Genomic DNA, 27,649 nt, shown 5'->3' on the forward strand with positions numbered 1-27,649 from the left:
TTGCTACCAAAGTGCGCACCAGTGTTTTAAATTTCGCATCCTATATACCCATAAATCACCTCATATTTAGTCATTTATTGTTTCTACTAACCTTACACTAGTTAAAATGTAATTATTTGCTACCATTCCTGCTGTCGTCTTTAATGTTAGAGTAGCATATGAATTCTATACAAATTCTACATTCTATTGCATGTTCTTATCGCTGTCTCTCTTATATTCGCCTATGTACTCATAGAAATATATCGAGGACCTCATTAAAGAGCTGTGGGTGCTCCACTTGAAATCTTCAGCTTCTTCCATCGATCTCTAACCGTTATTTAATAGGTAGCCCGTGGCCAGCAGAGAAGTAGGGGAATCGAAAAACGTGTGGAGAAACAACAACGTACTGTACAGACTTTTGAGGGTCACTTTGCGGAGGTACAGCGCCGCTTGTCGAAAGCAGCCGTTCCCTTAGCCAAGTCGAAGGTTCCAGTGGCACAAGTAGGCTGCTGCTTTCAAACGAAACCCGAGAAGGCGGTACGAAGCTTTTCTCTGGAAGTAAGCGAGGTCGTCGGATTACGCTCTCCATGCTACGTGCTGGAACGACTTTACAGAGAGAGAACCACATTCAGCAGAGGTATCAAGTGTACAGTCTGACCGATTCGAAGTGTCAAAGTGAAACGTGGACCACTAAATATCCCTCGAAAGATATTCCTCTGTAGAATTAATGTACTTTTTGTTTAGGCAGGTAACGTTACAACGTAATACCTGTTGAACACTGAGAATGTGCTAACTGTATTTATTAATATTTATTTATTCCGGCAAAAGTGGGGCCACTAGCAACCCCGCTCACATCTTACCATGCACCTTTCTTATAAACAAAAGAAGATTATGGTCTAACTCTGCTGTAATTTGAAACGGGGTAAACATTCGGTCTGATTTGACCAATAGTATCCGGAGATGTATTAGCGGACATTAAAATGGGGTGTATTCACGTTTCTCCTTTATGACACTTTGAACTCTATTAGGGGAAACGTTCAGTTAGATATCTGAATATCTGTGGAGAAATGGGAGTCCATTCGTCCTCACTATCCGAAACTAGAAAAGGTAGTGATATTGAATGCTAGGGTGTGGAACCAAAGTCGACGTTTAACTGATCCCAAAGTATTACACTGTATTCAGATGGGTCCATTTCAGGAATATTATTGTGCACATGCCATTTCCTCACAGATGCTACTTTAAGACAGATCACATTGTCATCGAGATACAAACATCGTCCTGAGTTGTTCCTCTGCTATACGCACTACATAATACTGTAAAATGTGCACACATCATTCTACATACATATACCGGTTTCTTTAGGAGACCAAATCCTAACTACGAGGGACACCCACATACCGCAACACCACCTCCTCCATACTTCACTCTTGACAGTACAGACGACGCCTAATAACGTTCCCCAGGCTTCCATAATATCCAGGACCTTCTATCGAATTACCACAGGCTACAACTTGATTCAGCTTTACAGATCTCTTCTTATGATTCATGCACTGTCTTGGCTTCGCTCTTTATACCAGTATTGACTACAGATACGTGTAGCTTATGACGAGTTGTACCCCACTCTTTTTAACTCCCTATGCAAAGTCATTACTGCTGGTAAGACTTTGGAACTCAGGAGTCATCTGACTTTTTACAACCTTGCCGCGCGGGATAGCAGTGCGGTCTCAGGCGCCTTGGCACGGTTCGTGCAGCTCCCCCCGTCAGAGGTTCGAATCCTCCCTCGGGCATGGGTGTATGTGTTGTCCTTAGCGTAAGTTAGATTAAGTAGTGTGTAAGCTTAGGGACCGATGACCTCAGTAGTTTTGTCCCATAGAACTAACCACAATTTTCCAAATTTTTAGAACCAACCTCCGAAATACTCAGCGACCCACGTCCGTCAGTACATAAGTTCTGCCTGGTCGTAGTTTGGCTGTGATTGTTCTTTTGCATTTCCGCTTCACAATCACACCACCAACAGTCAGCTTTAGAGGGGCTGACTTGTCCCTGATCAGGTGCCATCCAGTGACTAGTCCACGTCAGAAGTCACTGAGCTATCCTCACCGACACACTCTGACGATGCTGTTTCTCTTCTGACAAGTGAGGATGCTGCGCGTTTATTTATCCTTGGGAGTCTGCCTGACGTTGTCAGTTTCGCGTAACATAAGGGTGTCGTGATGCTATTCATCAGATAATGTAGATTAGAGGAAATCGGGCGTATTCTATCAAAAGTACTCTCGCGTCATTCGCATGAAGTGATTTAGGAAAATCATTGGAAAGTTCGATCAAGCTGATCAGACTGTGAATCCTGGCGTCCCGACGACGGCTCCAACTTCTTATCATTACGCCCATTTTTCTCGGTAGAAATTTATTGACACTTTGGACAGAACAGTTCAGAAATATTTAACAAAAGTAACTTTTTTCCCTTTTGTAATTTAAGGCGGACAAACTGATACGTCACCAAATGAACACGTAGCTACTGCGGTTGACCCGTCATCAGCGGCACTGCTGAAATTGCTGTAATGCCATAGTCTCGTTCATAGCAGATTTTGGAAATGTTGAGCCTCAAAGAAAACAATGAGTCACCACTGACTGAAATGCGAAATAATATTAAATGTGTGACCGAGCGAGGTGGCGCAGTGGTTAGCACACTGGACTCGCATTCGGGAGGACGACAGTTCAGTCCCAAGTCCGGCCACCCTGATTTAGGTTTTCCGTGATTTCCCTAAATCGCTCCAGGCAAATTCCGGGATGGTTCCTTTGAAAGGACACCGCCGACTTCCTTCCCCATCCTTCCCTAATCCGATACTCGGTATTTCGAATTCCTTGTAACAAACATCCAGGAGTGATAGATCACGTAACGTGAAACAACTTTTGGACACAAAACGTTCGCTAACGCTTCCCGGCGATGCTAAACGTCCTTTAGTAAATTGTAAATTTGTGGTAAGTTCTGTGGGACGAAACTGCAGAGGCCGTCGGTCCCTAGGCTTACACACTACTTAATCTAACTTAAACTAGCTTACGCTAAGGACAACACACACACCCATGCCCAAGGGAGGACTCGAACCTCCGATAAGGTTGCCGCCCGAAATGTGACAGGACGCCCTAGAGCGCGGGCTACCCCACGCAGCGTCCTTTAGTACTCGCCGCCCTGGGATGAAGAGGTTGCACCGAACTAACGAGGCCTCCTAATCAAGTGTTCCGCGTAGTACGTGCCCCATTAAATAGATTGAGTTATTTTCTACAGGAAAACCATATGACTTGGTACCTCTAAGCGGAGAAAGATATTTTACAAACGAATCAGGTCCAGCATTTTTTTACGCCGAGCGGATGACTGGATTATAGACAACGTCCATTGCACAGGCACGCAACACAGTGCCTACGCCCTGCCGCCTATCAGGCGTTGTAGTTCTTGTGGTCTTCAGTCCGAAGACTGGTTTGATGTAGTTCTCCGGGCTACTCTACCTTGTGCAAGCCTCTTCATCTCCGAATAACTACTGCAAGATCCATCCATCTGAATCTGATTACTGTATTCATTTCTTGTTCTCTACGATTCTTAGCCCCCCCCCCCCACCCACTCCCCCACACACACACTTACCTAAACAAAACTGAGTACTTCGTCATTAGTTGCCCTAGGTACCGATGTAATCTTCAGCATTCTTTTGTAACACCCCAATTCAAAAGTTTCTATTCTCTTCTTGTTTAAATTGATTATCGTCCAAGTTTCACTTCCATCCATGGCTACTCTCCAGATAAATACCTTCAGAAAAGACTTCCTAACACTTGAATCTACACTCGATCTTAATAAAGTTCTCTTCTTTACAAACGCTTTTCTTGACATTAACCAGTTTACATTTAATGTCCTCTCTTCTTCGACCATCATCAGTTATTTTGCTGCCCGAATAGCATAACTCATTTGCTACTTTAATCGTCTCGTTTCCTAAACTAATTCCCTGAGCATCACTTGTTTTAATTCGACTACACTCCATTATAATTGTTTCGCTTTTGTTGGCGTTCGTCTTATAACCTCCTCTCAAGACATTGCCCATTCTTTCAACTCATATTGCAGGTCCTTTGCCGTCTCTGACGGAATTACAGTGTCAGTAGCAAACCCCAATGTTTTTATTTCTTCTGCTTGAACCTTAGCTTCCACTCCAAATTTTTCTTTCATTTCCTTTAGTACTTGCTCAGTGTACAAATTCAATAACATCGGAGATAGGCTACAACCCTGTCTTACTCGCTTCTCAACCACTGCGTCCCTTCTGTTCCACCGACTCTAATAAATGCCGTCTGATTTATGTACATTGTAAGTAGATTTTCGAAACCCGACCTTTACCCTGAGGGGATAATCAATAAAAAAGACTCCTAATGTCGCCGGGAAGCGTCAGCGCATATTTTGTCTCGAACAAAAGTTGTTAGCCGTTACATGATCTACCATCCTTAAACGCTTGATGCAAAGACTTTGAAAGATGCTAGCTGGACATGATGGTAATGGGGAAGGAAAATAGGGATTATGTATTCTCATGTCACTGTCATCAACTCAGTGTCCGCATAACACAGAAAACCAGAGGCTTATAACACAAAACTCCGAACACTGTGATTGTCTGCTGTTTCATAGATGAACTACATATTTTCACAGATGAGCTTTGAAATAATGAGCAAATTTATCTCATTACTTCTAACGAAGGACAAGTAGATCACCTTTATCTTTGGAGGTTCTCCTCAGTGACTTATAAGGTGCTTATTCGCCCGATTCTTGATTATTATTCGTCTATCTGGTATTCCTATCAGGTAGGATAGATAGAGACAGAAGATTTAACGAAGAGCGGCGCGTTTCGTCACGGGATTGTTTAGCTGGCGAGAGAGCGTTACGGAGATGCTAACGAATTCTACTGGTAGAGGTTACAAGAGAGGCGTTGTGCATCACCGAGAAACTTACTATTGTAATTTTGGGACAGCATTTTTCAGGATGATTCGGTCAACATATTACTTCCCTCCACGTACATCTTGCGTATACAAAATACGAGAAATTGGAGCCAATACAGAGGCTTACCGATAATAATTCTTCCCACGCACTATTTGGAACAGGGTTGGAAGGATCAGATAGTGGTACTGAAAGTACTCACCGCCACACACCGTTAGGTGGCTTTCGGAGTATGATGTAGATGTAGATTATACTGCCTTTTTTGGTTTTAAGGAACTAAGTACTGAACGATCTAACTGATAGAGAGTTTTGTTGTTATCTCATGTGTTAACATTGTAGCTGCCAAAGAAGAGTAATACAAAATAAGATCCACACGAGCTTACATGTGAAGTTCATATCTCTTGTAACTAGTCTTTATATGGAACAGGGAACCATTATTTAGAAATGCGAAATGTTCAAATTGGTAGGGGAAACTGCTGTATCTTGTGAAGCCTTCCAGACTTTGACACATAGCCAACTCTGTAACAGAAGTTTAATGTGTGTTCTTATTCTATTTTTAAACGATGGTGTTTAATATTTGTGTACTGTATTCTTTTCTGGAATTAAAAAATTTCTCCGGTAAAGTAAGATTTAATTAAATGTGAAAAAGTGTTCCAAGACACAATATTGTCATGCACATGGAAACCGATAGCACATTGAAATTTAAAAGTATTCAATGGATTTTGTCAACACTGTGTTTAATATTTCATCTGTTACATCATTAGTCTACTACATTCGAATAATCTGCAAGTGAAAACAATTTAGGTTCATTCATAAACCAAACAAAACATTATGACCACCGCCCACCGCGACGTTGGATGGCGTTGCGGCCAGGTGACGCGGTAGCAAAAATACGAGGGCTATTCGGAAAGTAAGGAACGATAGGTCGCGAACTGGAAACCACAGTGAAAATCAAAACTGTTTCATTTGCAACAGTTAGCTACAGCTTCCAGCTGCTTATCTCCATAGTCGCCGATCCGACTTAGACGTTCGTCGTAGCGCTGCACCAACTTTCCAATACCCTCGTTATAGAAGGCAGCCGCCAGTGCTTTCCGGCAATTCTCTACACTGGCCTACAGCTCATTGTCTGTACCAAAATGTTGTCTTCATAGCCAGCGGTTCATGTGAGCAGAGATGAAACTCAGAGGGAGACAATTACGGGCTGTATTGTGGGTAATCAAACATTTCCAATTGAAAACGATGCAGGAGAATCTTCATTGGCCCTGCAGAATGCGGCTGAGAATTGTCTTGAAGAAGAAAGCGCACGACAGTTATGTAATGTTGGCTGCATAGCTTCAGGTGAAATTTCTCACCAGGCCCTCGTAATTTGCTGGAGACACTATTGTTCTAGGTATCTTTATGTGCTCCCTGTGTGCTCAGAACTAAAAAGAACGACGTAATGCGATCGACAGGCATACCAGAGACAGCACCCAACACACCTGTGCAAAACTTCATCAGAGTTTCAATGTGGTTTCCATCTCGCGACCGATCGTTCCTTACTTTCCGAATAACCCTCGTATGTAAGCGGAATGGACACGGATGGGCGACCACCCTAGCTGAGATATGGCCTGCAAATGGGGAAATCCTTGAGATAAGCGACTTTGACAAAGGCAGATTATTATTACGCGGAGCCTGTGAAAAAATATCTCGAAAACGGCGAAGCTGGTCGAATGCTCACTTGCTACTGTCGCGAGCATCTACGGAAAGGTAGGACAGTAAAACTACCACAAGCCGCTAAATAGTTGGACGTCCACTACTTTTCACAGAAATTGGAGTTCGGGGTTTGTCTGCTCTGTAAAGAAGGACAAATGTTTATCTGTGGCACCTCTGCCGATAGACCACAGTGCCTGTGCACCCACAGGTGTGCCGGAGCTCACCATTCATCGTACAATGTTGAACATGGGGCTCCACAGCAGATCACCCTCATGTGTTCACATGTCGACCCATCGACATCGCCAATAACGATTGCAGTGGGCACGGGACATCGGAATTCGACCGTCGATCGGCAGAATCGTGTCGGCTCTTCGAGCGAATCACATTTTTTCTACACTAGGCCGCCGGTCGTCTCCACAAACGCCGTCATCGAGGTGAACGGCGGCTCAAACCATGCAGCGAACTAAGGACGCAGGCTGGTGGCAGCAGTATTATGTTATAGAGGACATTCTCCTGCGCCTACATGAGACCTGTGGTACCAATCGAATCACCGGCATCAAGCTGGATGTCTTTCCCGACGGTGATGTCATCTTTCAGCAGTATAATGGTCCGTGTTTCGGAACTAGAACCGTGCTACAGTGGTTTAAAGAGCATTATAGTGAACTCACTTTGATGTCTCGGAGACGAGATCCGCCAGCCTGATGTAAATCCTATGTAAACCACTGGCTCGCTATCGAGCGCCATAATCAAGTACACAAATCAGCGGTCCGTTATTTACGTAAATTATGTGATCTGTGCGTAGACATCCACTGCCACATACCTCCGTAAACCTACAAAAACTGTCGGATCTCTGATACACAGAATCAGTGATGTATTTCGTTCCAAAGACGGAGAAACAAGCTATTAAGCAGGTGGTCACAATGTTTTGGCTCATCAGTCTACAGGTATTACCAGAAACCAGTTAGAAGCTAAATACGTGTTGAAATCGAAAATATTGGAAACCCTCACAAATTTCCATTTCCAGAACAAGTAAAATAGTTTAGACATTAGACCTTACATCCTAAAATTGGTCACTAGATTGAAACACCGAGTAGGAAACATAATGCGTCCCTAGGTGTATTTTCCTCAGGGTATAACATTCTCCCTTCCCTCTCATTAGTTCTGCGTGGCCTGCGGAACTTTCTTTTCGCAGCACAAAAGCGTCTTGGATAACTCTAGAGACCAAGCCATGGAACTAATTACTGCGTACAGTGTGTTGGTAGACGTCTGGATCAGCCAGGAGGACTGGCACTGTCTACAACGGAGGCTATTGTAATTTAGTCGTTATTTACCAACTCTGCAACCAGCCAGTAACGACACTGATAATCAATAATTACATGAGAGTACTAAACGGATCGAATACATTCTACTCAAAATACAACATTAATACAGTTGTTGTTGTTGTTGTTGTTGTTGTTGTTGTTCTAGTCTTCAGTCCTGAGACTTGTTTGATGCAGCTCTCCATACTACTCTATCCTGTGCAAGCTTCTTCATCTCCCAGTACCTACTGCAACCTACATCCATCTGAATCTGTTTAGTGTATTCATCTCTTGATCTCCCTCTGTGATTTTTAACCTCCACGCTGCCCTCCAATACTAAATAGGAGATCCCTTGATGCCTCGGAACATGTCCTACCAACCGATCCCTTCTTCTAGTCAAGTTGTGCCACGAACTTCTCTTCTCCCCAATCCTATTCAATACCTCCTCATTAGTTATGTGATCTACCCATCTAATCTTCAGCATTCTTCTGCAGCACCACATTTCGAAAGCTTCTATTCTCTTCTTGTCTAAACTATTTATCGTCCGCGTTTCACTTCCATACATGGCTACACTCCATACAAATACTTTCAGGAACGGCTTCCTGACATTTAAATCTATACTCGATGTTAACAAATTTTTCTTCTTCAGAAACGCTTTCCGTTCCATTGCCAGTCTACATTTTATATCCTCTCTACTTCGACCATCGTCAGTTATTTTGCTACCAAAATAGCAAAACTCCTTTAATGCTTCAAGTGTCTCATTTCCTAATCTAATTCCCTCAGCATCACCCGACTTAATTCGACTACATTCCATTATCCTCGTTTTGCTTTTGTTGATGTTCATCTTATATCCTCCTTTCAAGACACTATCCATACCGTTCAACTGCTCTGCCAAGTCCTTTGCTGTCACTGACAGAATTACAATCGTGATGACTGGGTGTTGTGTGATGTCCTTAGGTTAGTTAGGTTTAAGTAGTTCTAAGTTCTAGGGGACTGATGACAGTAGATGTTAAGTCCCATAGTGCTCAGAGCCATTTGAACCATTTTGAACAGAATTACAATGTCATCGGCGAACCTCAAAGTTTTTACTTCTTCTCCATGGATTTTAATACCTACTCCAAATTTTTCTTTTCTTTCCTTCACTGCTTGCTCAATATACAGATTGAATAACATTGGTGAGAGGCTACAACCCTGTCTCACTCCCTTTCCAACCGCTGCTTCTCTTTCATGTCCCTCGACTCTTATAACTGCCATCTGGTTTCTGTACAAATTGTAAATAGCCTTTAGCTCCCTATATTTTACCCCTGTCACCTTCAGAATTTGTAAGAGAGTATTCCAGTCAACATTGTCAAAAGCTTTCTCTAAGTCTACAAATGCTAGAAACGTAGGTTTGCCTTTCCTTAATCTAGCTTCTAAGATAAGTCGTAGGATCAGTATTGCCTCACGTGTTCCAATATTTCTACGGAATCCAAACTGATCTTCCCCGAGGTCGGCTTCTACCAATTTTTCCATTCGTCTGTAAAGACTTCGCGTTAGTATTTTGCATCCGTGACTTATTAAACTGATAGTTCGGTAATTTTCACATCTGTCAATACCTGCTTTCTTTGGTGTTGGAATTATTATAGTGTTCAAAAAAATGGTTCAAATGGCTCTGAGCACTATGGGACTTAACATCAGTCCCCTACAACTTAGAACTACTTAAACCTAACTAACCTAAGGACATCACACATATCCATGCCCGAAGCAGGATTCGAACCTGCGACCGTAGCGGTCGCGCGGCTCCAGACTGAAGTGCCTAGAACCGCTCGGGCACAGCGGCCGGCTATTACATTGTTCTTGAAGTCTGAGGGTATTTGCCTGTCTCATAAATCAGATCATAGAGTTTTGTCAGGACTGGCTCTTCTCAGGCCGTCAGTAGTTCTAATGGAATGTTGTCTACTCCCGGGGCCTTGTTTCGACTCAGGTCTTTCAGTGCTCTGTCAAACTCTTCACGCAGTATCGTATCTCCCATTTCATCTTCATCTACATCCTCTTCTATTTCCATAATATTGTCCTCAAGTACGTCGCCCTTTTATAGACCCTCTATATACTCCTTCCACCTTTCTGCTTTCCCTTCTTTGCTTAGAACTGGGTTTCCATCTGAGCTCTTGATATTCATACAAGTGGTTCTCTTTTCTCCAAAGGTCTCTTTAGTTTTCCTGTAGGCAGTATCTATCTTACCCCTAGTGAGATAAGCCTCTACATCTTTACATTTGTCCTCTAGCCATCCCTGCTTAGCCGTTTTGCACTTCCTGTCGATCTCATTTTTGAGACGTTTGTACTCCTTGTTGCCTGCTTCATTTACTGCATTTTTATATTTTCTCCTTTCATCAATTAAATTCAATATTTGTTCTGTTACCCAAGGATTTCTACTAGCCCTCGTCTTTTTACCTACTTGATCCTCTGCTGCCTTCACTACTTCATCTCTCAAAGCTACCCATTCTTCTTCTACTGTATTTCTTTCCCCCATTCCTGTCAGTTGTTCCCTTTCTTAACTAAAGATTAACACATTACAAGAGTTCTATGTAGTAATGCGTTGATAAGGAAGGGGTCATCTGGAATTTCACGCCTGCTGGTGTCGGCATCAGATCTTATCCTTCCCCAGTCCAGTCTAGTCAACCTGTGCAGGTAGAAGCGGAAAATCAGTATTCAGAAACTGTACATACTAATACGAGGGCCGTTCGATAAGTAATGCGACATATTTTTTCTTCTGTCAATTTTGGTTGAAAAAATTCGGAATTTGTTGTGGAAAATCGTGAATTAGTTGCAGAGAAGTAACAAATTAAAACGTTCGTGTTTCATGCGGCAATCTTACTGCATGAGCAGTGAAAATGCAGTAAGCGTTGAACTTTTTTCCTTCCATCAGTTTGTGGAGGAAGTCAGGGAAGAAAAGTTTCGTAAAGACTTGAAATTACGTGTAAGGTTTGTTGCAAATTACTACGTGCTATCATTCTTATACACAGGATGAAGGTACTCTGGGTATTTACGCGTCGTGTACTACTATTCTCATTCACCCCCAACCCTTTGATATGTATGTGGTTCTTACCTCCACAGCGTTTCTTTGCTGACAGTGTATCTTGTGTGTACCAAGTTTGGTTGAAATCTGTCTAGTGGTTTAGGAGGAATGGTTCAAATAGCTCTAAGCACTATGGGACTTAACATCTGAGATGATCAGTCCCCTAGACTTAGAACTACTTAAACCTAACTAACCTAAGGACATTACACACATTCATGCCCGAGGCAGGATTCGAAACTGCGACAGCAGCAGCAGCGCGCTTCCGGACTGAAGCGCCTAGAACCGCTTGGCCACAGCGGCCGGCGTTCGGAAGAGATATGCAACATACATATGTACATATCTATAGATGCATGTACATGCATTATGGGAAAAAATTTGAGATGGAGATGACATATAGTAAAATGTTTTAGATGAAAGTTGTAGGTGGTAATGAGGTAACGCATTGCCACTAATAGTCGTGACCTTGAAAGTGATTTTGAAGGTGATTTGAAGGTTAAAGTGATTTATTTAAATGGATACCCTAATGTTTAATTCAATATTTGAGAAGATCGGCGAATTTCACATCTAAAATAATAAATGATTCAAGGTCATGGCTAGTTCAATGAAGGGCAAGTAAGCAAATATGTTTTATTTCTACTAGGGATTAACTTAGAAGATAGGAGGTATACAGCAAAATACAATGTTAGATACAAATTAGAAGGGGCATCCCAGGGAATGAGAGTCGAGGGGACTCATTCAACGACTTCTAACTTAATGATCTGGCTCGGATGTCCACAATAACATTTATACACTGTGCGTATTTATTGTTAACTCGTTAACTACTGGTAATGATACGTGACTCCTTATGCCCCTTCCAATCTGCATCTAACATTGTATTTCGCTGTGTCCCTCTATTCTAAATTAATCCATAGTAGGACTAAAAACATATTTACGTATTCGACCTTGATTGAACCTTGCCATGATGTTGAATAATGCACCATTTTATGCGTGAAATTTGCCGCTCTTTCCGAATCTTAAATCAAGTTTTAGATTTCCCATTAAAAAATCACTTTCACCTCGAAGTCACCTTGAAAATTACGTTCAAGTTCATGGCCGTTGGCAGCAACGCGTGACCTTCTTTTCCACCTACAATTTTTATCTAGAACATTTTGCTGTATCTCATCCCCATTTTGTAGAGCAGGTGGCTGTTACGTTAAGTGCGTAACTGAGAAACGTGCTTCTCTGTGTTTTATAATCCTTTGACCTGGTTAGTTTATTAGATTAGATTAGATTTACTTTCACTCCAATTGATCCGTAGTGAGGAGGTCCTCCAGGATGTGGAACATGTCAGAAAAACAACAATACATGACAAATATTTACAACTAAAACAAATAAGCTACTGTACCATTCGACAGGTCCCAAGTGGAATTATCATCATTTTTTAAAGGACACTATATGAAAGAGTCATTTTACAAATACTAATGCAATGAATTTAAAATTAAAAAGTTTTTTATTTATTTATAAGGTAATAAACATGTAATACGACTACTATAATACTTATTTACAATGAACACATTACTGCACTGAAATTGTGCAGAAGTTGTATATATATATCAGTTGGTTTTACTGAGAAATTCATCAATGGAGTAGGAGTTGGCCACCAATAAATCCTTTAGGCTTCTCTTAAACTGAATTTCATTGGTTGTTAAGCCTTTTATGGCTGCTGGCAAGTTATTGAAAATGTGTGTTCCTGAATAATGCACACCTTTTTGTACAAGACTAAGTGAGTTTAAATCCTTGTGAAGATTATTCTTATTTCTAGTACTGATTCCATGAATTGAGCTGTTGGTTTGAAAAAGTGATATATTTTTAATGACAAATTTCATTAAGGAATAAATATATTGGGAAGCAGTAGTTAGTATCCCAAGTTCCCTAAAGTTTTTGTGCCCGGAAACTTTAACTTGGCTTGATGAATTACCCCAAAAAATAATCCCATGTGACATTATGGAATGAAAGTAAGCATAGTATGCCAGCTTTTTCGTTTTTATATCCCCTATGTCTGACATAAGCTATGCAAATGTGTTCGTTTAGTCATCTCTCAACTTTGACACCACAAACTTCACAGCAGTGTTGTGTTAAACTTGAAGTGGAGACAAAGGAGATCCGGTGCCTTACTGTGTGCTTGTCATGTTGCAGGTGGTGGTGTGGGTGGCTCTGGCGCTAGCTGCCAGGGCGCGCGCCGGCGGCGTCACCTACGTGTCGGCCCCGCAGCCGGCGCCGGGAGCCGCGCCCCAGCAGTACCAGGTACCGGCGGCCGTAAAGTTTCTAACCAGCGTTCTGCAAACCGTGAACTCACTTCCAAGGTCCCATTCCAATGCAAAAGAATTAAAATTCAGGCAGAAAAAATAAAACGTTTGAGATTTGGTGATGATATTGTTGAGAGGCACCCACATGCCTTGCTCATACTGTGACATCAAGCAGTCAGGCCTGCAAGATGAGTGGTCTGCCAAACGAGTGGATTCATTCTTATTTATCAAGTAAAATGAGCTTCAGTACTCACAATTAAGCTACAAATTATTCTCATGTTTGAATATTACGCAACGGAAACGTATAACGCACATCTGACTATTAGTAATTTACACAACTCTGACTGTTCACTATGCACTGGCAATACCACATTTTCTTTCTTACCCAACGGCTTTGATCAACACGTGGCCATCGCACTGAATATGAATGGCGCACACATTATAAATTATGGATATCATGACAACATACTGTTCGAAGGAAAAGACCACCAATCTTTTTCTTTTCACTATCTTTTTTATTCCGATAAATTCTATAACCTTAACACACCATTACATTTTCTACAACAATTACGCACGAGAAACTCCGCCCAGTGGGCATGGCTTTACACTGGTGATTCTCTATCTTATGGTTTCGTAATTATCTAACACTATAGTGCACTTTCTGGATAGGATGGTGGATCTTTTACTATATCTCACACTTCGTCTCTCACACCCATCATCACGAAAATTTCCTCCAGACCGAGCGGTACAAAAGGAACGTGCATAACCCACTACCTCTGAACCTATCTTGCTACTCTCCCATGCAAACCACACGTACTTAAATTACATGAAATACACCACACTGGCAACATGGAATACAACACAAGGAATAGTCACAACGTTATAATCACATCACTTTCTGCTTTTCCACTTCAGTTAGTGTTCATCCCAGTTTCACACGACACTGCCCCACTTCGTAGCTTTTCTTTCCTACTATGAACTCTGGAGGATATATGCACGTCTTCCTGTGTAATGCAAGCCAAGTGGCGTTGCTGGATAGACGGCTGACTCACCTTGCTTCACTCTCAGAGTATTATAATTTGAATCCAGCGTCACACGGAAACATAACACGCAAAGTAATATTAAGAACATATTCGTTACATACGCGAGACATTTAATTCTCCCCACAAAAGTTCCTGAAATAGAGAAATTATTATTCCAAACTACTCTTAAGTATTCCACATGCACACATGCATACCATTCCCTCCACTCTTTTGTCTTTACAGAGCACACCTAAGACAGGTCTTACCAACACAAGATCCACCGCCAGAGTGCTGAAAACATGGCCGTTCTTCAGGTCAGCTCGCACCTCCATCAAGGTGGGGGAGTACCTTGCTACTGTATTGGTCAGCCACATTTCAGGCGCTCAAAGCTCAGATAAATTTCATCTCCTTGGTTCCACCAAAAGTGACCAAAGGACCGTCTCAAAGATGATCATATATTGCACATTCAGTATCTGCCGTTAGCAGACTACCATACATTCATTCATATCACAGATCTCAGCAAACTGGATGTAGGGATTTATTTTGTGGGAGTGCACATGTGATCAATTAAATAAATAAATTGTCCTTCTTTCCGACACTGGAATCCGGCTTCAGCGTATTAAGTGAAATTGAGTTATTATTACAAAAAATATGTTGTTCTGACGAAAATAACGAAGAATGTTGTACCTGTTTTCAATGTCGGGCGGTACTGTACCCTTTCATTGTAATTCTGTGTATATGGTGTCTCTTCGTTCGGACATGTGGGATAGAACAGACACCATTCTCATCATGCAGACACCATGAATAAAGACACAATGGAATTAAAGACATAGCTACCAGTGGGCATTGATCTAGATCAATGGAGAAAGGGTTCCGACACAAATTTACGCCTTTCCCCATTGGTATAAACCAATGCCCTCTTATAACGTCGCGAGCCAAAATGCGATAACTTTATTGTAGTAAGCTAATTTTCAGAACAGCCTGTAGCATTGGAGCCATTGGCTATGAAAGAGACAGCCAGTTGTGTCTTAGCAATGACTCATTTGCACCTGTCGCTATGCAAGCCGTGGGAAGCAGTATCTGTGTCAGTTTGAGCCACTGAATATTCAAACCCTTAAGAATCTAAATAAACTATATAAAATATTATTTAATATTGTTTAAAGTCGATACACTGCCTTTTGTTATTCAAGAGAATATGGTATAAAGATTTCAGCCTTCTATCTGTCGTAGCTTCGGAGTTAGAGGAAATTACCTAAAACAGCCCAAACCAACACTTAGACTAAAATCCTCAGTTAGGAATAATAACAGTTTGTCTTTTAGTATCACTTGAAATAATTACTGGATTTCACAAAATGTTGCGTCAATTAATTATTTAATTAATATCTATTTGTTTTGTTGAAACTTCCTGGCAGATTAATCTGCCAGGAAGTTTCATATCAGCGCACACTTCGCTGCAGAGTGAAAATCTCATTCTGGAGATATTTGTTTTGTTGTTGTGGAATAAATGAGAACGAGTGAGAGTGTGTAAGTGGGACATACGTAGAAATTCAATATTGTATATTGTACCACATTACGTAACTGTGTAGTGGGAAAGTTGTGTTTTCCCCTCATTGCTGATTACGTATGTCTAAGAGTACTTGCCTTTGTAAGAAGGCAGCCAGAATAGCTGTTTGCAGAGTAATAGTTTTCTAAATAAATTCCCAGATTAGTTTTCCTATCGTTTGGTTTTGTTAAACATTATATTAATATTTGCATATTGAAACTACGTAAATGCAACTGGGAATAGTGATTGGCGTAGGACAGTTTTGGGGCGAGAATGATCTCGAACGATTGTTCTGATTGGCTGGTCATTTTGATCAACCAATCAGAGTTTAGCAGTTCCCGCGCACTGCCAAGTAGTTATAGCCTGTGAAAGGAGCAGCAAGGAGGAGTCCCTGGGTATCTATTGAACGTGCAGGTCATGTTTAACGTGTCCGTCTGCATAATGTGTAAAATGTAGAAGTCATTGGTATTTCGCGTCCAGATTGTGTTGCCGTAGAAGCAGTTGCATTTACGGACAGTATCGTGAAGTTCGAAGTTCTAGAAGTGCTCTGTTGAAAAGATAAAGGCGTGTGAACTTTCGGCCTTAGTAAAATTCTGTGTGGCGTGTTTTGTATCCATATATGGAATATTCGGAAAGCAATTTCTTTAATAGAAATCCACTGTAAAGGACTGAATCTGAAACTCAGATATAGTAGCGGAGTATTGACTGTGAAATCACGTAATTCTTCGGGTTGGACTTAAGTACATTTCTGGTTGCCTTGCGTGTGTTCTCGGTTGTATCAACCGTGAACTGAGGACAGTGATGTTCTTCGCTAATTACATGTGGGCTGACGGCAGGTTTTTTTTCTCTTAACTGGAATTGAATAAAAGACTCGTTTCAGAATTTTGACATTTTACTGAGAGAACGAAGCAACCACTTTCCGCCCGAAAAGTATTATAAGAATTTACAGGATAGCTTGCTACTAGAGTTTATGCGGACTTTGCAACGTAAGTATTGCCGGCGTTTTCTTCAAAGTTGCTTTTACGTCGTCAGCGCAGTACATACGTATGCAAGGAACGGGCTGGTGATCTGTACTTATGTGGTGGAACTTTTGTCGTGATCAATACCACGAAAGATAGTGACATTCAGTACGAAAATAAAACCTGCCACGCCGCAGACTGACAGCTAATATCTTTAATTTCTTCATACATTGTACTTCTATCCGTGACAGCAAAGGACTTGGAAGATATATCGAATGGAAGGAGTAGTGTCTTCATAGAGGGTATAAGATGAACCTCAACAGAAGTAAAGGCAGGATAATAGAGGGTAACAAAATTATGTCAAGTGATACTGAGGGAATTACACTGAGGTGGCAAAAGCCATGGCTTACCAATATGCACATATCCATATGGCAGTATCATCGCGTACGCAAGGTATAAAAAAAACAGTACATTGGCAGAACTGTCATTTGTACTCAGGTGATTCACGCGAAAAGATTTCCGGGATGGTTATGGTCTCACGACAAGAATGAACACACATTGAACGCGGGATGGTAGTTGCAATAGATGCATCGGACATTCCATTTCCGAGATCGTTAGGGAATTCGGGTATTCCAAGACCCACTCTTTCAAGAGTGTGCCGAGAACACTAAATTTCAGGCATTACTTCTCAACACTGACAACACAGTGGCCGACGGAATTCATTTAAGGACCGAAAGCTGCGGCGTTTGCGAACAGTTGTCAGTGCTAAAAGACAAGCAACACTGCATGAAACGACCGCGGGAATCGTTGTGGGCCGTACGTTGAAACTATCCGTTAGGACAGTGCGGCAATATTTGGCGTTAATGGGCTACAGCAGGAGACGACCGATCCGAATGACTTTGCTAGCAGCGCGACATCGTCCGTAGCGCGTCTCCTAAGCTCGAAACCGTTTCGGTTAGTCAGATGACTCACAACTTCAGTTCGTAAGAGCTGATGGTAGGATTTGAGTATGCGGCAGACGCCAGGAAGTCATGCACCAAAGTCGTCAACAGGGCCTTGTACAAGATGGTGGTCGCTCTATAATGCTGAGGACTGTGTTTACATGGAATGCACTGTGTCCTGTGGTCTAATTGAACCGATCATTGACTACAAACAGTGATGTTCAGCTACTTCAAGATCTTTTGCAGCCATTCATGGACATCTTGTTCCAAAACAACGATCAAATCCTTATGGGAGACAATGCGCCATGTCACCGGGATACAATTGTTCGCGAACGGTTTGAAGAACGTTTTGGAAAGTTCGAACGACTGATTTGGCCAGCCAGATAACCTGACATGAATCCCATCGAGCACGTGTCGGAAGTAATCGAAAGGTCAGTTCGTCCATAAAATCCTGCTCAGACAGCACTTTCGCAATAGAGATGGCATGGTTCAACATATCTGCACAGGACTTCCAGTGACTTGAGTCCATGCCACGTCGAGTTGCTGAATTATACCACGCAACTGTAAGTCTGACACGATATTAGGATGTATCCAATGGCTTTTCCCATCTCACTACACAGAGCAAGCGGCTACACGGGTAGAGGGGTTGTGTGACATGGACTGGGCGGTTTCTTAGGTTAGATGGCCTCGGGCAAATACAGAAAGGCAACAGCCTCAAACGGTTCGGGGCAAAGTAATGACATGCGAAGACCAGGCAGCAATCGGTATTGTAATTGTAAACTGTCGAAGCTGCATTGGTAAAGTACAGGAACTTCAAGCGCTGATAGAAAGCACCGAAGCTGAAATCGTTATAGGTAGGGAAAGCTGGCTGAAGCCAAGATAAATTCTGCCGAAATTTTTACAAAGGCACAGACAGTGTTCAGAAAGGATAGATTGCATGCAACCTGTGGTGGCGTGTTTGTCGCTGTTAGTAGTAGTTTATACTGTCGTGAAATACAAGTGGATAATTCCTGTGAATTATTATGGGTGGAGGCTATACTCAACAACCGAGCAAGGTTAATAATTGGCTGCTTTTACCGACCACCCGGCTCAGTAGCATTAGTGGCAGAACAACTGAGAGAAAATTTGGAATACATTTCACATAAATTTCCTCAGCATGTTATAGTCTTAGGTGGAGATTTCAATTTACCAGACATATACTGGGACACTCAGATGTTTAGGACGGGTGGTAGGGACAGAGCATCGAGTGCCATTATACTGACTGTATTATCCAAAAATTACCTCGAGCAATTAAACAGAGAGCCGACTCGTGAAGATAACATCTTGGACCTACTGATAACAAACAGACCCGAACTTTTCGACTCTGTAAGCGCTGAACAAGAAATCAGTGATCATAAGGCCGTTGCAGCATCCCTGAATATGGAAGTTAATAGGAATATTAAAAAAAGGAGGAAGGTTTATCTGATTATCAAGAGTAATAGGAGCCAGATTTCAGACTACCTAATAGATCAAAACGAAAATTTCTGTTCCGACACTGATAATGTTGAGTGTTTATGGAAAAAGTTCAAGGCAATCGTAAAATGCGTTTTAGACAGGTACGTGCCGAGTAAAACTGTGAGGGACGGGAAAAACCCACCGTGGTACAACAACAAAGTTAGGAAACTACTGCGAAAGCAAAGAGAGCTTCACTGCAAGTTTAAACGCAGCCAAAACCTCTCAGACAAACAGAAGCTAAAAGATCACGTAAGGAGAGCTATGCGTGAAGCGTTCGGTGAATTCGAAAGTAAAATTCTATGTACCGACTTGACAGAAAATCCTAGGAAGTTCTGGTCTTACGTTAAATCAGTAAGTGTATCGAAACAGCATATCCAGACACTCTGGGATGATGATGGTATTGAAACAGAGGATGACACGCGTATACCTGAAATACTAAACACCTTTTTCCAATGGTGTTTCGCAGAGGAAGACCGCACTGCAGTTCCTTCTCTAAATCCTCGCACGAACGAAAAAATGACTGACATCGAAATAAGTGTCCAAAAAATAGAAAAGCATCTGGACTCACTCAACAGAGGAAAGTCCACTGGACCTGACGGGATACCAGTTCGATTCTACTCAGAGTACGCGAGAGAACTTGCCCCCCCTTCTAACAGCCCCGTAGCGCAAGTCTGTAGAGGAACAGAAGGTTCCAAATGATTGGAAAAGAGCACAGGTAGTCCCAGTTTTCAAGAAGGGTCGTCGAGCAGATGCGTAAAACTATAGGCCTATATCCCTGACATCGATGTGTTGTAGAATTTTAGAACAGGTTTTTTGCTCACGTATCATGTCATGAAGATGATGAAGAAATAGATGAAATGTATGGCGAGATAAAAGAAATTATTCACGTAGTGAAGGGAGACGAAAATTTAATAGTCATGGGTGACTGGAATTCGTCAGTAGGAAAAGGGAGAGAAGGAAACATAGTAGGTGAATATGGATTGGGGGGAAGGAATGAGAGAGGAAGCCGCCTTGTAGAATTTTGCACAGAGCATAACTTATTCATAGCTAACACTTGGTTCCAGAATCATAAAAGAAGGTTGTATACCTGGAAGAATCCTGGAGATACTAAAAGGTATCAGATAGATTATATAATGGTAACACAGAGATTTAGGAACCAGGTTTTAAATTGTAAGACATTTCCTGGGGCAGATGTGGATTCTGACCACAATCTATTGGTTATGAACTGTAGATTGAAACTGAAGAAACTGCAAAAAGGTGGGAATTTAAGGAGTTGGGACCTGGATAAACTGAATGAACCAGAGGTTGTAGAGAGTTTCAGGGAGAGCATAACGGAACAATTGACAGGAATGGGGGAAAGAAATACAGTAGAAGAAGAATGGGTAGCTCTGAGGGATGAAGTAGTGAAGGCAGCAGACGATCAAGTAGGTAAAAAGACGAGGGCTAATAGAAATCCTTGGGTAACAGAAGAAATATTGCATTTAATTGATGAAAGGAGAAAATATAAAAATGCAGTAAATGAAGCAGGCAAAAAGGAATACAAACGTCTCAAAAATGAGATCGACAGGAAGTGCAAAATGGCTAAGCAGGGATGGCTAGAGGACAAATGTAAGGATGTAGAGGCTTGTCTCACTAGGGGTAAGATAGATACTGCCTACAGGAAAATTAAAGAGACCTTTGGAGAGAAGAGAACTACTTGTATGAATATCAAGGGCTCAGATGGCAACCCAGTTCTAAGCAAAGAAGGAAAGGCAGAAAGGTGGAAGGAGTATATAGAGGGTTTATACAAGGGCGATGTACTTGAGGACAATATTATGGAAATGGAAGAGGATGTAGATGAAGACGAAATGGGAGATAAGATACTACGTGAAGAGTTTGACAGAGCACTGAAAGACCTGAGTCGAAACAAGGCCCCGGGAGTAGACAACATTCCATTAGAACTACTGATGGCCTCGGGAGAGCCAGTCATGACAAAACTCTACCATCTGGTGAGCACGATGTATGAGACAGGCGAAATACCCTCAGACTTCAAGAAGAATATAGTAATTCCAATCCCAAAGAAAACAGGTGTTGACAGATGTGGAAATTACCGAACTATCAGTTTAATAAGTCACAGCTGCAAAATACTAACGCGAATTCTTAACAGACGAATGGAAAAACTGGTAGAAGCCGACCTCGAGGAAGATCAGTTTGGATTCCGTAGAAATGTTGGAACACGTGAGACAATACTGACCTTACGACTTATCTTAGAAGAAAGATTAAGAAAAGGCAAACCTACGTTTCTAGCATTTGTAGACTTAGAGAAAGCTTTTGACAATGTTAACTGGAATACTCTCTTTCAAATTCTGAAAGTGGCAGGGGTAAAATACAGGGAGCGAAAGGCCATTTACAATCTGTACAGAAACCAGATGGCAGTTATAAGAGTCGAGGGGCATGAAAGGGAAGCAGTGGTTGGGAAAGGAGTGAGACAGGGTTGTAGCCTTTCCCCGATGTTATTCAATCTGTATATTGAGCAAGCAGTAAAGGAAACAAAAGAAAAATTCGGAGTAGGTATTAAAATTCATGGAGAAGAAGTAAAAACTTTGAGGTTCGCCGATGACATTGTAATTCTGTCAGAGTCAGCAAAGGACTTGGAAGAGCAGTTGAACGGAATGGACAGTGTCTTGAAAGGAGGATATAAGATGAACATCAACAAAAGCAAAACGAGGATAATGGAATGTAGTCCAATTATGTCGGGTGATGCTGAGGGAATTAGATTAGGAAATGAGACACTTAAAGTAGTAAAGGAGTTTTGTTATTTAGGGAGTAAAATAACCGATGATGGTCGAAGTAGAGAGGATATAAAATGTAGACTGGCAATGGCAAGGAAAGCGTTTCTCAAGAAGAAAAATTTGTTAACATCGAGTATAGATTTAAGTGTCAGGAAGTCGTTTCTGAAAGCATTTGTATGGAGTGTAGCCATGTATGGAAGTGAAACATGGACGATAACTAGTTTGGACAAGAAGAGAATAGAAGCTTTCGAAATGTGGTGCTGCAGAAGAATGCTGAAGATAAGGTGGGTAGATCACATAACTAATGAGGAAGTATTGAATAGGATTTGGGAGAAGAGAAGTTTGTGGCACAACTTGACCAGAAGAAGGGATCGGTTGGTAGGACATGTTTTGAGGCATCGAGGGATCACAAATTTAGCATTGGAGGGCACCGTGGAGGGTAAAAATCGTAGAGGGAGACCAAGAGATGAGTACACTAAGCAGATTCAGAAGGATGTAGGGTGCAGTGGCTACTGGGAGATGAAGAAGCTTGCACAGGATAGAGTAGCATGGAGAGCTGCATCAAACCAGTCTCAGGACTGAAGACCACAACAACAACAACAACAACATCATGTCATATCTGGAAACCCAGAATCTACGCTGTAGGAATCAACACGGATTCCGGAATCAGCGGTCGTGTGAGACCCAACTCGCTTTATTTGTTCATGAGACGCAGAAAATATTAGATACAGACTCCCAGGTAGATGCCATTTTCCTTGTCTTCCAGAAGGCGTTCGATACAGTTCCCCACAGTCGCCTGATAAACAAAGTAAGAGCCTACAGCATATCAGACCAGCTGTGTGGCTGGATTGAAGAGTTTTTAGCAAACAGAACACAGCATGTTGTTCTCAATGGAGAGACGTCTACAGACGTTAAAGTAACCTCTGGCGTGCCACAGGGGAGTGTTATGGGACCATTGCTTTTCACAATATATGTAAATGACCTAGTAGATAGTGTCTGAAGTTCCATGCGGCTTTTCGCGGATGATGCTGTAGTATACAGAGAAGTTGCAGCGTTAGAAAATTGCAGCGAGATGCAGGAAGATCTGCAGCGGATAGGCACTTGGTGCAGGGAGTGGCAACTGACCCTTAACATAGACAAATGTAATGTATTGCGAATACATAGAAAGAAGGATCCTTTATTGTATGATTATATGATAGCGGAACAAACACTGGTAGCAGTTACTTCTGTAAAATATCTGGGAGTATGCGTACGGAACGATTTGAAGTGGAATGATCATATAAAATTAATTGTTAGTAAGGCGGGTGCCAGGTTGAGATTCATTGGGAGAGTCCTTAGAAAATGTAGTCCATCAACAAAGGAGGTGGCTTACAAAACACTCGTTCGACCTATACTTGAGTATTGCTCATCAGTGTGGAATCCGTACCAGGTCGGGTTGACAGAGGAGATAGAGAAGATCCAAAGAAGAGCGGCGCGTTTCGTCACAGGGTTATTTGGTAAGCGTCATAGCGTTACGGAGATGTTTAGCAAACTCAAGTGGCAGACTCTGCAAGAGAGGCGCTCTGCATCGCGGTGTAGCTTGCTGTCCAGGTTTCGAGAGGGCGCCTTTTTGGATGATGTATCGAATATATTGCTTCCCCCTACTTATACCTCCAGAGGAGATCACGAATGTAAAATTAGAGAGATTCGAGCGCGCACGGAGGCTTTCCCGCAGTCGTTCTTCCCGCGAACCATACGCGACTGGAACTGGAAAGGGAGGTAATGACAGTGGCACGTAAAGTGCCCTCCGCGACACACCGTTGGGTGGCTTGCGGAGTATAAATGCAGATGTAGATGTAGACTGGGAAAGAAGATGCTAGAAGTAGTAGAGCAGGTTTGTTATTTGGACCGCAAATTACTGACGATGGGCAAAACAGATACATTATGAAATTCATACTGGCAATAGAAAGACAAGGAATTGAGAAATAGAGAAATATGTTACCGTCATACATCAATTTTTGTGTTTGGGGGGTATTTTTTCGTAATGTAGTCTTGTACAGAAGTAAAATTTAAGTGATGAACAGTTCTGACATGAAGAAAATAGGAACTTTTGAAATGTGGTGCTATATCCTAATCTGAAACATTAGATAGGTACGTTGAATAGCTGTTGACGAGGTACCAGGTGGCAGCAGCTCACCAGCCAGTCGAGTTCAGATGTCTAACTGTGTTGTCTGTGTCGTAGGCGCAGCAGCAGGCGTTGTCCGCCGGGCAGTACCAGGCGGCGCTGGCCGCTGCTCAGCAGCAGGCGCAGTACCAGGCAGCGGCAGCTCAGCAGCCAGTCCAGTACCAGGCGGCGGCGCAGCCCCAGTACCAGGCAGCAGCGCAGCCCCAGTATCAGGCGCAGTACCGCGCGGCTGCTCAGCAGCAGGCACAGTACCAGGCTGCAGCGCGCCTCCAGCCTCAGTACCAGGCTGGAGCGCAAGCTCAGCCACAGTACCAGGGCGCTGGTGGACAACCTCAGTACGCAGCAGCTGGGCCGCAGCCACAACCTGGTAGGCCGCAACTGCCTGAGGACTATGACGTGAGTACCACTCAACAGGTCCATAATCTTCTCCACGACACTAACGCAACTCACTATAGATACACAGCTGGCATGACTCCCCAGCTATTTATATATCTAAGTTTTTTTACAGCAGATTGAAAGAGGCTGGTGTCCTATACTGGTAGGTTCAGGATGCCACCACCTTAACACCAAGTACGGTCCTATGGGGGCACCATGGCCTGACTGCCTCTGCACTTGATATGCAAGGTATAAACAGTTAACTGTTTGTAACGTACCAAAATGGTGGTGGGAAAGTCGACAAGAAACAATTTGATACAGGACACATGCAGTCTATCAAGCTGGGAAACAACCTCAAACTGACCTACAGGGTCTGCGAGCTGCGCAGGATTTTCCTCTCGCTGCCTTACGCTACCGGCTTAGTAGATTACTTCGTTAACATTAGCAAATTAATGAAAGAAAAACTACTTTTGCAACTGTTACTCAAACGCTAGTTGCAGTCAAAGTTTGATTTAAGCCTAACCCTTACAGGTCAGACAAACAAAACAATTTAATTGTTCCTTTAACTTTTAATTTTACGTTGCTAAAATTCACAATATTATGGGGTAAAATTTACACAAACATAATGTCACATTTGTATGGACGATAACAGGATATTTTCAATATTCAAAGACCATTTGAGCCAAAATCTTGCGTGGCACGCATGCACTGTATCATAGCTGGCTTTTGTAGGACAGCTTGAGGCTGGTTCCCAGCTTGATAGACCACAAGTGTTCTAAGTATATCACTTACACTACAGGGGTATGTTATAAACAGTTTGCACCCTGCATATTTCCGAGTAGCCGGCCGGGTGGCCGAGCGGTTGTAGGCCCTACAGTCTGCAACCGCACGGCCGCTACGGTCGCAGGTTCGAATCCTGGCTCGGTCATGGATGTGTGTGAGTTCTTAGGTTAGTTAGGTTTAAGTAGTTCTAAGTTCTAGGGGACTGATGACCTCAGAAGTTAAGTCCCATAGTGCTCAGAGCCATTTGAACCATTTTTTTTATTTCCGAGTTGTTTGCATTTAATACTGTTTCACGCTTCGGAACCCCCGTAGTTCACGATTTTCTTAACTCCTCTTTCGGAGATTCCTGGGCTTCACAACTTCCTTGATAGCTGTCACCCATCCTTTAAGGGGTCGAACTTGTTTCCCTTTTCCATCTTGAATCAACCTGCATACCTTCACCTGATATCTATCTATTGGTTGTCGACGATTACAGAATAGCAATTTCTTCCTTTGAATAGCTTCCATCATGTTCCCTTTCGCTCCAATCATTTTCATGATTTCTTCATGTACGATAAGGCCTAACCTTCAGCATATTGTCTCCACTAATCCATTTCCATTATTAGCAGTTGATCTTATTCTGTTTCTCTTATTGACTAAACTTTGGAGCTACGATTCATACCATACCTATACTGACTGATTGGGGCACTTCCAAAGAATATTAACAGCATCTTATCGCATGTGTCATATCAATCTCAATGTGTTATGATGAACAGCTGTTCATTCAGATTTCCAACGGGATCTGTACGAGCAGGTGGAAAAATTTCATTTGTCACTTGAAGTTTCCACTTTTGTTATTTGCAAGTCTCGTGCCCTGTAGGAACTAGGGAAAACAATAATATCAATCATTTCTGAAAGACCCTAATTTCCAACCGGTGGACCGCATGGCTAACTTAACGGATGAATATTCGTCATTTTCTAAGAACGTGCTGCATTACAAAGAACTGTTCGGCTCTGGTCTGCTACACCTCAAACTATCTCTCCTGTTTTCTTGTTCTCCGTTCTGTAAAGTCTGTGAACATATCGTGTCATGTGTCCACAGCTATTCACCAACAGAATTAGCAGTAAAACATGTTGTTTATTTACAGACAGTTCAAATGGTGACGACCTATGCTGATTTGAAGCCTTACTCGCCGTTTTACACAGATAAGAGAACCGTCGATTGTGTAACCAAATGATCCCTTAACGCCATAATGTCGTGAATCCAGTATCAAACGAGTCGAGAAATGTTCAGCTGTGCGTAATTGAAGTAACTATACTGTCCACATGAAAATGTGAAAAATCGTCAAAACATTCATGGATGGTAAGACGCTCGATGTCAACATACGTCACCGCGGCGACATCGTGCACAGCCGACGCAAGCGTGAACACATCTCCAAGCTTGGGCAGGCACTAGCGCTCCACTAAGAAAGTTGTGCACCATGAGTATTTCTGACAGTCACCGACAGGTGTCTTCTTGATGATTACACGCGTTTTCACGAGTACTGTAGATTGCAGTGAAGGATAGAAAGTCCGCTGTCCAGCAAATCCTATGATACAGCACTTCAACCGATGGGTTGAGGCGTCTCCTCCGAACGAGGTGCAAAAACATTTCTTGAGATTCAGAGCTTGGATACAAGAGCATCACATCGGACACTTGATTACAGTTAACTGCATGAAGCTATACATACCAGTTGCCAACATGGCACCATTCAAGCAGTGGAAGAATTATTCACGTTTGGACGATATTTTACGATATACAGGGTGGTCCATTGATAGTGACCAGGCCAAATATCTCACGAAATAAGCATCAAACGAAAAAACTACAAAGAACGAAACTCGTCTAGCTTGAAGGGGGAAATCAGATGGCACTATGGTTGGCCCGCTGGATGGCGCTGCCATAGGTCAAACGGATACCAACTTTTTTTTTTAAATATGAACCCCCATTTATTATTATATATTCGCTTTGTGATAGATGGAGCTGTTCTAGTCACAAACGTATAAGTACGTGGTATCACGTAACATTCCGCCAGTGCGCACGGTATTTGCTTCGTGATACATTACCCGTGTTAAAATGGACCGTTTACCAATTGCGGAAAAGGTCGATATCGTGTTGATGTATGGCTATTATGATCAAAATGCCCAACGGACGTGTGCTATGTATGCTGCTCGGTATTCTGGACGACATCATCCAAGTGTCCGGACCGTTCCTCGGATAGTTACGTTATTTAAGGAAACAGGAAGTGTTGAGCCATATGCGAAACATCAACCACGACCAGCAACAAATGATGATGCCCAAGTAGGTGTTTT

At 42.3% G+C, this 27,649-nt stretch overlaps 1 protein-coding gene across 1 annotated transcript in view; it reads left to right on the plus strand.

Annotated features, from left to right (window-relative positions):
• Nucleotides 1–27,649, plus strand: part of LOC124544817 (general transcriptional corepressor CYC8) — a 92,465-nt gene that overhangs the window by 19,841 nt on the left and 44,975 nt on the right. The window contains exons 2-3 of the mRNA XM_047123508.1: nt 13,160–13,267; nt 24,221–24,559. Of these exons, the coding sequence (XP_046979464.1) occupies nt 13,160–13,267; nt 24,221–24,559 (447 nt within the window). The remainder of the gene's footprint in view (nt 1–13,159; nt 13,268–24,220; nt 24,560–27,649) is intronic.

This window comes from Schistocerca americana, chromosome 8 (assembly GCF_021461395.2).
Source record: "Schistocerca americana isolate TAMUIC-IGC-003095 chromosome 8, iqSchAmer2.1, whole genome shotgun sequence".
Lineage (NCBI taxonomy): Eukaryota > Metazoa > Arthropoda > Insecta > Orthoptera > Acrididae > Schistocerca > Schistocerca americana.